This window comes from Amia ocellicauda, chromosome 4 (genome assembly GCF_036373705.1).
Source record: "Amia ocellicauda isolate fAmiCal2 chromosome 4, fAmiCal2.hap1, whole genome shotgun sequence".
NCBI lineage: Eukaryota > Metazoa > Chordata > Actinopteri > Amiiformes > Amiidae > Amia > Amia ocellicauda.
Genome location: NC_089853.1, coordinates 36,791,882 through 36,804,438, shown reverse-complemented (window position 1 = coordinate 36,804,438; position 12,557 = coordinate 36,791,882). Strand labels below are relative to the sequence as shown.

At 39.4% G+C, this 12,557-nt stretch overlaps 1 protein-coding gene across 1 annotated transcript in view; it reads left to right on the top strand.

Moving 5' to 3' along the window:
- Window positions 1–3,709: 3,709 nt before the first annotated feature.
- Window positions 3,710–12,557, top strand: part of thsd4 (thrombospondin type 1 domain containing 4) — a 122,088-nt gene continuing 113,240 nt past the window's right edge. Inside the window, exons 1-2 of the mRNA XM_066702008.1 lie at window positions 3,710–4,012; window positions 11,164–11,279. Coding sequence (XP_066558105.1) covers window positions 11,224–11,279 — 56 coding nt within the window. The 5' untranslated portion in view covers window positions 3,710–4,012; window positions 11,164–11,223. The remainder of the gene's footprint in view (window positions 4,013–11,163; window positions 11,280–12,557) is intronic.

Sequence of the window (12,557 nt, the reverse complement as noted above, 5' to 3'; positions counted from 1 at the left end):
GTGTTGTTAATGTTTAATGGGTATTAAAATATGTATTTGCCGGGTGTGAGCAGGAGCAATAATACACAGGGCAACCAGACACTGTTGAAAAATTATAATCAAACCCAAACAGACAACTATATCACCCAAAAACTGTACAACCTGAAAAACATCTTACATATTACAGAAACCCACTGTAACATATTAAAAGTATGATGTGAATGGAATATTATATACCATAGTTACTGGTATACAATCAAACATTATGTATTACACTTGTTAGGTGTTATCGTTGCTGCTGCTTCAATGATTGTGTTGATCCTTTATAACACAGGCTGACTCAGATTCTGAAACTGAAAATGACAGTGAGTCAGATTTCCACTTCCCTACACAAAGGTGTGTACAGCTGTGCACAATGAAGTGTTTATAATGGAAAGTAAATAGCCAGAAACAAAAACAAACCCCTAAGCTATGTGTGATCAGATCATCCACAAAAGGCACATACTGAATGGAAATATATAGTTGATTATTATTATTATCATCATTAATAATAGCCTTTTATTTTAAGTAATCGCTGTCTGAATGACAGCTGTAAGATTTCATATCCAATCACAATATGTGAATTATCTCTGAAGTATCAAATGTAATAATTGAAAGAGGTGCAGCTGAGCTTCCACCAACTCCCCACCTGCCCTGTGCGCCTCTTTCGTGAAGATAGACAACATCCGTGCATTCATACAGTACCTTTCAGGGATTGTTTTATGAGTTTGTAAGACCAGTAGCTAAGCAAATGTTAATCACTTGTTTTTGAAAGGATCCCTGAAATGAAAGAAATATAGTATAGGTTTGTAAATAATGTTACAGCTGCTGTGAGACTAAAAGGTGTCGAGTATATCTACACCGTCGACAGCAATTTTATATTTGTAGCTAATATCACAGTCATACAAGTTCAATCCTTTTTTTCTTGTTTGTTTGTTTGTCGTTAAGGAGGGATTACTTGGCTCCAAAAGAATTGCTCATATCATTATATAGATATTGTAGGTGGGTATTAGGTTTTCTGATTTCTTTTGAGCTTTTTCATAGTGCTGCCATCTACTGTGTTTTTAAGGAAATGGCTGTTGTACTGCGGACGATAGAACCGGTTGTACAGATGTTTCTTTCTTGTCCATGGCTCGAATTATTGAAAAATCGATGACGCCTGGAAATATTTAATTATATATTTTTCTGCAGGTTGGTAGTGTTCTTCTGTTTGGAAACAAGAATAATATAACTAAATACAATCTGAATATGTGCCAGATGGTATTTTAAAATGTATTTCAAACTACCCCAATGTACTTGTCCTGGTTATAAGAACAACAAATGCACAGATTAAACAAATAATGCCTTTTGGAGCCCAGAAGTAAATACATGAATGAATAAATCCATCAATCAAATAAAAAAAAAGAACGAATCAATATGGAAAAATGTTGTGTATGCAAAATAGTGAAGTTTCCAGTTGCCACAAGGGAGACCCCAGACATGACTAAAGCAACTGCACCCCCCAGTATATCAGTCAGCCATACCTCAAATAGCACAACTTTGTAGCAGTAGGGTTTTCATTTAATTTAATTGACCTAAATTATGTCTTAATTTTGTTTGAAGAAAATGCCACAAGGAGTTTATTACAGTAGTCAATTTTCAACCTGGAATGCATAACCCCATCAGACCAAATGGACTTGTTTCTTGTTTGATGGCGATAGCAAGAGATTTGAACAATATTGCCAACATGCATCTCAATAAAGCAAACTCTCTCACTATTTCTAAGTGGGAGAGATGGACATGTTCAAAGTCCCCACACAGATGGCATCAGGAGGCACTGACTTTAACCTCTTTGGGGAATTTCAAAACTAGGCCTTCTGCATTCATTGCCTGTCATCCGGGCCAGGATTTTGTGTAGGCAGTTGTTTATCCTGGAGAGGCCCAGCTTTGAGGTATGTGATCTGTGTAGCCATGAGTTGGGTGTCATCATACTGTGAACTTTCTAAAGCTGGATCCCAGAGGTAGCATCTACATTGAAATGATTAATACAGCACCAGGCACTCTTATTAGATTCAATTATTTAATTGACAGTTATAGTTTCTAAGAAGCGTTTTGGAAATGCTGGACAATTGTTGATAGAAATCTCTTATCTATTATAGTACAGTCAAAGATGTTTATTACTGTATTCTCATCTGCACTGCAATACTGATACAGCAGAAACAATAAATGTGTCAGACAGTGCCATGTAAGATTGTTTATGCGAGACCTCTTTTTAAATTGTTTGTTTTCAATCTCAGAATTATTACTGTAGTGTTTATGCATAATAACCAATAAGATGATAAGGAAATACATGTGTATATCTTCTACTTTTGCATTAACAGACATTCATAATATTTTGCTATATTATTATAAAGGAGAGTGATAACCTCAGTTTGGCTTTCAGGTGGCCTATGTGAATGTATTAAAGTAATGTATGTATCTTACACCGATCAGCCATAACATTATGACCACCTGCCTAATATTGTGTAGGTCCCCCTTTTGCCGCCAAAACAGCCCTGACCCATCGAGGCATGGACTCAACTAGACCTCTGAAGGTGTGCTGTGGTATCTGGCACCAAGACGTTAGCAGCAGATCCTGTAAGTCCTGTAAGTTGCGAGGTGGGGCCTCTATGGATCGGACTTATTTGTCCAGCACATCCCACAGATGCTCGATTGGATTGAGATCTGGGGAATTTGGAGGCCAAGTCAACACCTTGAACTCGTGATTCATCAGACCAGGCCAACTTCTTCCATTGCTCCGTGGTCCAGTTCTGATGCTCACGTGCCCATTGTAGGCGCTTTCGGCAGTGGACAGGGGTCAGCATGGGCACCCCCCATACGCAACAAACTGCGATGCACTGTGTGTTCTGACACCTTTCTATCAGAACCAGCATTAACTTTTTCAGCAATTTGAGCTACAGTAGCTCGTCTGTTGGATTGGACCACACGGGCCAGCCTTCACTCCCCACGTGCATCAATGAGCCTTGGCCACCCATGACCCTGTCGCCAGTTCACCGCTTTTCCTTCCTTGGACCACTTTTGATAGGTACTGACCACAGCAGAACGGGAACACCCCACAAAAGCGGCAGTTTTGGAGATGCTCTGACCCAGTCGTCTACCATCACAATTTGGCCCTTGTCAAAGTCACATCAACTTTGAGGACAAAATGTTCACTTGCTGCCTAATATATCCCACCCACTGACAGGTGCCGTGATAACGAGATTATCAGTGTTATTCACTTCGCCTGTCAGTGGTCATAATGTTATGGCTGATCGGTTTATGTAGTTCAAAGTGTCTAAATGCACAATAAATGTCTTATGCATAATAATTACCGTCGTTTGTTGTATGTAATCTCTTGAACAAAAATAAAGCAACATTATTTTAGTACAATATACAAAAAGAACATGATAAAGACATGCATCTATTGAAAGGAAATAGCTCATCATGCCCCCCGATTGTAAGGACCTCAACATCACCCGCATGCATATTTATCGCATCTTTCATTACAGGTTCAAACAAGGTAGCTGAAGCCCTGAAAACCATTTCACAGTCTCTATGTCCTGCGTGAAAGTGGAAACCTTGACCTTCACACCGTGCTGCGTTCCCGACCCCCGAGCAGCGGCAGCAGGGGGCGCACAGGGCCGCTGTGGCAGCGCACTCCCAGGGCTCGGATTCACACACAGCCGGGAGAGGCGGAGGACCGCAGCTGGAGAGAAGAGCACTTTTGCGGTGCCGGGTTTAATTGGATCTGGATAAACTTTTTTAGTTACTTTTTTTTTTTTTTCCTGGGGACACACACGGAAGTACGATTGTACCCTTCAGTGGATTTGATTGTAACGTGTGCACTGGCTCACCTACCTTGGATATTTAGGGCTGCAGTGAAGGCAGTTTTGCGCGGTGCCGCTCGACGCGTTGGGGATCAGCAGAGCAGCCGATCTGTGGTGCGGGACTCATCTCTCACCTCTCACCCGGCAAGGTAATGTAACTTCACTGGCGAAGAAAGCAAGGCATGCGGCTGTTGTTCCTGAGTCGGGCAGCATGTGTGTTTTGGATATAGACCTTTCACACTCACACTGACCCTACCTGGACAGTGCCATGCGTATTGTCACCCCAACATGAGAATATGACTCTCCAATGCCTTGCGCTTCTTCTGTATGCGTTGCCTCTAAAGCGCACAGTCCAAAACCTACAGCAGTGTAGTGTTTGTACACAGCATGTATTTACTAATTGTATTGATGTGTGTGTGCGCTATTCCGTGCAGTTAGTGCTTATGCCATTATGCTCACATTTAGTCGGGGTAGTTGTGCTAGATAAACAGATGAATAACCCAGTGTAGGTGTAACCCATACTTCACTTCATTCATGTTGAGATTCATGTTTCAGGTGGATGTAGATCGGTAACTGTGGTATTTCCAGTTTTGCAGATACTTTAATTACACATTTTATTTTTGTACTTAGTATGCCTCTGTACAGATAGGATGTTATGCACATTCTTTGTAGACGAACAAACTGACAAAGCAGAAAGTGCAGAGCAAGTTTCTCCAGATGAACGCTTTTTTTCTTGCTTGAGTCCCCCCTCCCCCCGGTATCGATGAGGTGAACTCGTATTGATGGCCACAGTTTCCTCAATGTGCAGATCTGCACACTACTGCACACTGTCTGAGTCCGCTCTCTGCGTCTGCGCATATTAACCGCTGGTGCTTTACTGTATCAGAATGGCACAGTCTGTGTTTCTGTAGCAGTTTTGAGTGATGCAGCCAAACGTCACACATGAAATGGCCAGGCATCCTGTACCTATTGAGTGTGTTTGTGTAACATTAGTGTAATGTATCCACGCTACTCACTGAGAAGAGCAAAATAATGACAAGTCCTGTACCTGCAGTCTGAGTCTGCCAGGCTTCAATACCCCCTGAGAAGTACTGCAGTTGCAACATTGGAGAAAGACGTTTATATCAATTAATATTTGAACCTTTACTGTAATCCGACATGTAGGATGTGTTATTTCACAGATAATTGACTTGACCAAAAAGAACAGGACTCTGTGGCACAGTGAGGACTGGGCAGGCTTTACAGTTGCTTGTTAGCAGTGCATATGTTTTGCTTCCAAAGCCTCAGCTCATGAAAACGTGCCCTGAGGAGCATGTGCATTAGAGGCCGTGCTTATATGAATCCTCTCAGGTTTGTGAATTCTTTGGATATGACAGTATTTTCGATTCACGACTCCCACCCAGATGATTGGGCTGAAGCACTGCAGACCCATTCGCTTGTGTCCGCAGAGAACAACCGCCCACTTTTATGTGGGTTTCTTGTGAAGTTGATTAACATCTGTCAGAAAGCAGAGAGAGAGAAAAAATGAAAGAAGAAGAGAGCAAAACAAAGAAACAAAATACAAAACAACAACATGTGTTGCTTTTCTTGTTCTAAATGAAATCTGGGACAATTCATGTTGTGGTTAGGTTGGATTGGATTTACAGTAAAAACGTAAACGACCAATCAGAAGAGGTCTAAGCAGAAGCCCCCTTTTGAATGATACTGTTATAATTATTAATTTTAAGTCCTTTTATTTTTTGTCCAGATGCCAAGTTAATTACTCGACCTTTAGGCAACTTTGCTTATAGTCTCCAACTTAATAACTGTTTTCTGCCTTGCAAAAATAATTAAAATTAAACTACTCAATTTAATGCAATATATCCACATCCCATGCATGCGAGTGTATAGAATGTGATGCTATAAAGACTAAGTGTAGCAGGGTAATTCTGACACACAACCCATCAACTCTAAATTGTTTGCCTTGGAAATAAAGACCATGATATTTTTCTTTTCTTTTCAGATTGAATTTAATGTAATATTAACTGGCTCATTTGTTAAATTCCCCATTCGAAGTACTCACAATTATTTTACAATATACAATTTTGTATGAGGGTTCAAGTGAAATCTCCTTCCACATCTGAGAACACTTAAACATATATGATTAATTTCAAGAACACATGCCACAAGTTAAGTGATTAAACACTAGGGTTACACATTATGCAACATATAGTAAAATAAAAACAGGTTTTCAAAAGAAGTTCGCAGGTCTAGAACTGAACTATCGGCTTAATTAAACACAGTGTCATAAAAATTGCATGTATTTACAAATCATAGGATTCATATTAGTAAATATGTCAGACATAATAAGTGTTTAACTATTTATTTTGCAGTGAAAGAACTCAATGATAGGTCTGTGAAATAAACTTGTAGTTCAATGCTGTGTAGGATATGCTGTTTTATTCATAATACTTTTTTCTCAGTCTTGCCATTTGGCAACATCACATTTTTATGTTTTAGAGCAGGGGTGTCAGACTCCAGTCTGGGGGGGCCGCTGTGCTTGCTGGTTTTTGTTCCAACAGGAGCTGCCAATTACTTAATTAATATCATTATTTACTCAGAAAACTTCTATCTAAAACTTTCATTTTTTATTTTTATGCCCGATACTTTACAATTTGTTAATTACTCAAAACATTGAACCCACAGAACATTTTAGAGTCTGTAGAGAAGTTTTACATTAATCCAGTTAATTGATTAATTAGACCAATTAAGGAGCCAAGAGCTGGGCTGGAATAAATTCCAGCGTCACTGTGACCCTCCAGGACTGGAGTCTGACACCCCTGTTTTAGAAGAAGGACAACCTGCTAAAATGTGTTTAAAATAGTAGACATAGTCTGCTTATGAATCAAATAAAATGTCAGAAAGTTTTAATTAATTATTAAGTTACATTTCCACTAATTTATAGACACAACTGCAATGTATCAATATGACTGGGGAGAATATCCAAGTAAACAGACAATACAGCTTTCTTTTACTTTATTTTAGTTTCTGTTTTGTTTAAACATGTACCACATCCCGTAATACTGTACACTTATTTCACAATGCGTTTCCTATCTCTGTGGTGTCTTAGCGGGTGAAGTGCTTGGGTTACCATACAGGTACAATAGTAATATTTCCTGTGTTGATACGAGACAACCTCACTTTTTTTTTAGCAGGACATAGATACATGAGTCTGGAAAGAAACGGAATGTGAGAACATACTGATGGAACATTCAATCAAATTGTTTTTCATGATGCCTTGATGATGACTATTATAGAGATGCACAGTCTCTTCTTCCCAAGCAGTCCTGTATATCCCCTCCCCTCCTGAGTCTCATTTTGCTCGGCGCCTTCCCAGAATGCTGCAGGATTGTCTCTTGGAATCCTACTTTATATCTTGCTTTAAAAACATGCAATTACCTTTTATTACTGTGAGCAGTAAATCACAACCAATGTAAAGAAAATATAATGGGTGTTAAAATGGAATGGAAATCCTTCAGTGTAGCTGTTACAGTCTTTTGCCTCAAAGTATTGTTTTTGTCTGGAGATGTTTGGCAATTTCAGACCACCCCCCACAACTGAAGGCAGTCAGTGATTCAGATTAATTGAGGGACAGAAGTTCAGCCAGGTTGACTGTATAGTCTCAGTCCACCCGTACGAAACTAGCCAAGTTCTGTAAGAGGGATGACTGGGACAGGATAGGGAATGCAGTGCAACAAAGAGTAGTGTAAGATATGGGGTTTCCTGTGATTAGATCTGAAGTCCTAAAAAAATAGGTATGAGAGCTCAATTGTCCTTTTGAACCTCAGATATGCTTTGGTCCTTTGCTACTTCCCCTGTGAAAAGTTTAATATAGGACATTTACATGCTGACTGAGCATTTTCACATGAATTGACCATGCAGGTACTCTTGCCATGTTTTTCCATGGTTTGCATCATGGTTTACCTCTCCATGCTTTACTGCAATTTTACACTGCTTAAATAGTTTTATTGGGGTTTACAGCAAACTCTCTTTTATAAGTGATGGGAAACCCTGTTCGAGAACCAAGAAGAACCCCATCACTGACTAGGCACAAATTAAGCCTTTAAGACACGCAAGACTTTCAATAACCTTCATTGTATTACAATTTAGTTGGATGTTTACAGAGAACAACGGGCAGGTTTTTTTGAATGCAGTTATGACTAATTTGGAAGGAATGCCAGAAGTGGTTGTGTTTACTCTGGTTTATTATTAAGGTGATAGAGACAGCAGTCGGGAGATGACATATCCATCTTTATGTAGGAAAGAGTCGCTTAAAGGGGCTGACTAATGATCCCAATGTAACACATGAAAGAACCTCCTCCACAGCCATTTCGCCCTCTTTTTGTATGTCCTTTGACAGGAGGGTCAAACTGCATTCAGGGAGGAGGTGGAAGCTGTGAGTTCAGAGCAACGCTGAGAACTACACCATGCTTACCGGAGAGGAGCTGCTAATGATCCACTTAGTATGAATGGTTGCCACTTGTCATACTGTGACTTTAGAAGATGATAATAAAATATAGAATTAATGGTTTATAATATAATTAACATATGAAATTAAACACAAGAAGAGGTTGTTTGATCAGTTCTGAGTAACTTGTAACTGAGTAACCTGAACTAGATGTTTTTTGAAGAATCCCTGTGTCTCAGCTGTCCTAGGATGGTTTGATACTTTGTACTCTTTTAGAGCTCCAACCGTCAAAGTCACTTAAAAAAATTAGTCGTGAATCAATCGGTGGTTTTATCTGTGGCCGTATCGGTAAGGTCGTCTCACTTAATAGGTATAGCTGTGAACACCGCTCAGTTAAAGTCCCATGCATTCCTCTCTGATTCAGCCAATCAAAGTTTTGCGTGTGAAAATGAACACACTGTAAATGTAATTGTCATTCTAAAATGTTAGACTTGGACTTTTTTATTATGTAAGGTAGATTATTGTTTTTAGGTAAGTGACAGCAGCAACCATGCTTGTTGTGAGGGCATTAGGTCCGTAACGTTAACCACAGACTAAAATAGAAGACCTCTCTACCCTTCCTTTTATCTTTTTAGTGCCACCCTGGTGTACAGACAGAGTTCACCTTCTGAACCTGCTGAACAGCTGCATTCCATTAACCACAGCCACATCTGTCAGTCATAAATTCACTTCCCCTCAGTGGCATCTAATTGGTTGATGTTGTCACATTTACTATAGGATGTGAATGTGATGTCACACTTAAAGGAACAGAAAACAGTTAAGGCTATTTCCCAGCTTATCTCATGCCTACTATTACATTCTGAAAATATGTGGAGAACATTTGACTTTCAGAATGTATATGCAATCAATTACATTTGTTATTCAGCATATATATATATATATATATATATATATATATATATATATATATATATATATATATGTATATACACTCACCTAAAGGATTATTAGGAACACCTGTTCAATTTCTCATTATTGCAATTATCTAACCAACCAATCACATGGCAGTTGCTTCAATTCATTTAGGGGTGTGGTCCTGGTCAAGACAATCTCCTGAACTCCAAACTGAATGTCTGAATGGGAAAGAAAGGTGATTTAAGCAATTTTGAGTGTGGCATGGTTGTTGGTGCCAGACGGGCCGGTCTGAGTATTTCACAATCTGCTCAGTTACTGGGATTTTCACGCACAACCATTTCTAGGGTTTACAAAGAATGGTGTGAAAAGGGAAAAACATCCAGTATGCGGCAGTCCTGTGGGCGAACATGCCTTGTTGATGCTAGAGGTCAGAGGAGAATGGGCCGACTGATTCAAGCTGATAGAAGAGCAACTTTGACTGAAATAACCACTCGTTACAACCGAGGTATGCAGCAAAGCATTTGTGAAGCCACAACACGTACAACCTTGAGTCGGATGGGCTACAACAGCAGAAGACCCCACCGGGTACCACTCATCTCCACTACAAATAGGAAAAAGAGGCTACAATTTGCACAAGCTCACCAAAATTGGACAGTTGAAGACTGGAAAAATGTTGCCTGGTCTGATGAGTCTCGATTTCTGTTGAGACATTCAGATGGTAGAGTCAGAATTTGGCGTAAACAGAATGAGAACATGGATCCATCATGCCTTGTTACCAGTGTGCAGGCTGGTGGTGGTGGTGTAATGGTGTGGGGGATGTTTTCTTGGCACACTTTAGGCCCCTTAGTGCCAATTGGGCATCGTTTAAATGCCATGGCCTACCTGAGCATTGTTTCTGACCATGTCCATCCCTTTATGACCACCATGTACCCATCCTCTGATGGCTACTTCCAGCAGGATAATGCACCATGTCACAAAGGTCGAATCATTTCAAATTGGTTTCTTGAACATGACAATGAGTTCACTGTACTAAACTGGCCCCCACAGTCATCAGATCTCAACCCAATAGAGCATCTTTGGGATGTGGTGGAACGGGAGCTTCGTGCCCTGGATGTGCATCCCACAAATCTCCATCAACTGCAAGATGCTATCCTATCAATATGGGCCAACATTTCTAAAGAATGCTTTCAGCACCTTGTTGAATCAATGCCACGTAGAATTAAGGCAGTTCTGGAGGCGAAAGGGGGTCAAACACAGTATTAGTATGGTGTTCCTAATAATCCTTTAGGTGAGTGTGTATATATATATATATATATATGTCTGTCTATCTGTCTCTCTATCTATATATAATGCACACAACTGATATCAGAATCTGAGTTTCCATCTGTGATGCAGTATAAGATAGGTCATTACTTGGAATTACTTTATATCTCACTTTAACAACATGCAATTACCTTTTATTACTGTGAGCAGTAGATCACAACTGTTTAGTTTGTTTAAATGGCTATAATAATATGCATTCTCTCAAAATAGACTGCAACAAAATAGATGATCCGCAAAGAGACATGATTTGAACAGCAAACATTAACAGTTTATAATAATGGGAAATGTACACTTAATTTCAAACGTTGGGGTGGGACATTGTTCAAATGCAGGCAGTGGGGGGGCGGTGGTAGTGATAAAAACATTTCTTTCTTGAGTTTTGTAGCTCCACATGATGTAGGCATGGAAGGATACAATTTTTATTGGCAACTTTTGTGTTACTGTGTCTGCATTTCTTTTTACAAAAGGACCGTGACAGACTAGCACTCTCATTGTATTACATGAATAAGAGTGATCCAACCTATAGTGCTTTAGTTCCTGTACAGAACTATTTGCACCACTCCCCACTGTACTGTTTAGGACACATACTAATACATTTGTGATGCTGTTTTCTAGGAGAGAACTTCAACGTGGTCCTGTTGAGAAGGAATTGCTTCCCACATCCTCAACTCTGTTATGTCCTTTTGTGCGAGAAGTGGAAATATGATAAAACACTTTGCCAGGATCCCAAGGTAAAGAAGAAATGGAGGTTTTCATTCATTTTACTACTTTACAGTTGTTATGTATCTCTCCCATGCTTTGTTAACTGAATCTGCAGATGAATGTTTCTTATCATAAGGGCTATAAAAACATGTTTGTATTTTCAGAAAAAATAAAAGAAAACAATGCTCTTGTATTTAGTCTTAATAGAAACAATACTTTTTCACTCCAACACGTGTTTGCAGGAAACATGTTTCATTAAGAAGTTGCAGGAGCGATGCAAATAATGCTTAATTTGATACATTTATTAACTGGGAAATTGTAAAGCGTATTTGGTCAATAATGAATTATTTTCATAAGATGATATTGAATGTGATGTGGTAGAGTAACAATAAAATGAAGTGGAACTACAGTTGATTCCAGTTCATAAAGAATGCATCTCAGAAGTTGCTGTTTATAATGACTTCAGGGCCAGGTTTTTAAATTAACTGTAGTCTTCCTGTGCAACGCAGCCTTGAGAAAATGGTGTGTAAGTAAATTAACTCAAAAGTTGTGGTTGCAAGGGGAAGGAGAAACGTTTGAAATCACAAAAACATATTCTCAAACCTCAGGAGTCTTGCATAATTGTGTAAGTCTATCATATAGAGGGAAAAAATACTATCATAATCACAGTATTGCAGGCATATGCATTCACATACACATAATATTTAAATGTTAATCATGTATAAGAATTTTTGCAAGGAGTCATGCTGGTGTTTAGTAAAAGTAGGCTCTATCCAGCTGGATGAATAACAGAAACATAGGAGTTAAACTAACAGTGTGCAGTCAGTGTATAACAAAGACAATGTTTGTTAGTCCCATACTGGTCCCATGACACCCCTTCCAGATGGGCCCTATGATAGTTATCTGCATTGAATTGAATAAGGAGCTGACTCTCTTTGAATGTCATCATATCTGCAAACCTGCCATTAACACTATAAAATGACCAGCAACATTTCCCCCACATTACCCCTGTGTCTTCCTTCCCAGCCACATCCTCACTCCCTCACTTCCAGCACTCTTCTGATGTACTGCTGACGATGTTCATGTAAATTAGTAAGTGACAGGGACTGCCTTTTCTCTGGGATGTCTGGACACCCGCCAGAGGATGTAGCTTAAACATTCAGACTGGCCATGGCAGGCTCTGTTGCTCTGTCCTTCTTCAGCTTTCTTTTTTGTAAAAGATAGACGCTGTTTCTTCTTCAGTACAGTAGCAGAAAGAAAGGGAAAAATATAAACAACAAAAATGTCAGCTCTTCTCCACAGTATTC